The sequence below is a fragment of the Theropithecus gelada genome, unplaced genomic scaffold (genome assembly GCF_003255815.1).
Source record: "Theropithecus gelada isolate Dixy unplaced genomic scaffold, Tgel_1.0 HiC_scaffold_2853, whole genome shotgun sequence".
NCBI lineage: Eukaryota > Metazoa > Chordata > Mammalia > Primates > Cercopithecidae > Theropithecus > Theropithecus gelada.
The window spans coordinates 4,028-5,131 of record NW_020259333.1 but is presented as its reverse complement, the minus strand read 5'-3'; the positions used below and the strand labels follow the sequence as shown (position 1 = coordinate 5,131).

General features: G+C 48.9%; 1 gene segment (V, D, J or C); it reads right to left on the bottom strand.

Moving 5' to 3' along the window:
- Nucleotides 1-234: 234 nt before the first annotated feature.
- On the bottom strand, nucleotides 235-715 carry LOC112617620. The segment is given in 2 exon segments: nucleotides 235-541; nucleotides 627-715. Coding segments are annotated over 2 exon segments (237 nt in total).
- Nucleotides 716-1,104: the final 389 nt, after the last annotated feature.

Below are 1,104 nucleotides of genomic sequence, written 5' to 3'. Positions count from 1 at the left end.
ATCAGCTTTATTAATTTGATTCATATTCAAATCCCTGAAATAGCTTACAGAATAAATTTAATAAATAATTAAAATTTCTCAAATACACATTTACGTTGTTCCTTTTCTTTAATGACTTCATGTCATTTTCTAAGAAAATGTTCAATCTAATAATCTTTGTCATCTCCTCCATGCCAGCACAGCTGCCTCTTCCTGGGGTTTCTGACACTCTCAGGATGTGGTTTTCACACTGTGTCTGCCGCACAGTAATACACGGCTGTGTCCTCGGATCTCAGGCTGCTCAGCTCTATGTAGGCTGTGCTCGTGGACGTGTCCCTGGTAATGGTGACTCGGCCCTGGAACTTCTGTGCCTAGTTTGTGTTACCATTGCCAATGACGATCCATCCTATCCACTCAAGGCCTTGTCCAGGGGCCCGTCGCACCCACTGCATAGCAGAGCTAGTAAAGGTGTATCCAGAAGCCTTGCAGGAGACCTTCACTGAGGACCCAGGCTTCTTCATCTCAGCCCCAGACTGCACCAGCTGGACCTGGGAGTGGGCACCTGTGGAGACAACACAGGAGTGGATGAGAGCCCCCCTGACTGCACTCAATCCCGTCCTCATCACTGGGACTTGGCAGCCTCTTACCTGTCACTGCTGCCACCAGGAAGAGGATCCTCCAAGTCCAGTCCATGGTGAGGAGCTGTGCTGCCTGGGGCTTCTCTAGCTGAGAGATGTGGTTTCTGGGTGATGCTCTCAGGGCTGAGACATATCCATATTTACGTCAGTGGATCTCAGGTTATTTGCATATTCATGAGTCAGAGCATTTCATAGCTCTAGACCCTGATTCAGGATAAGGAAGGGAAGGTAAATGACACATCAGCCTTACAAGAGTGGGATGCTGACACTCCAAGCCCTTGAGGAAACGCAGGCTCTGCTCCATTTACAAACGTTTGGTGTCCAGACATCCTTTCACTGAAGACCAAGCACCCAGAGGACATGCTCCTCACTGTGAACCCGTATTTGATTAGCGTAGAGACCGCCTGGATGCTTTCTGGAACCATCACTCTCCATGACAGTGAGAAGGTGCTGTGACCTCATCCTAGTCCCATCAGGCACCAGCACA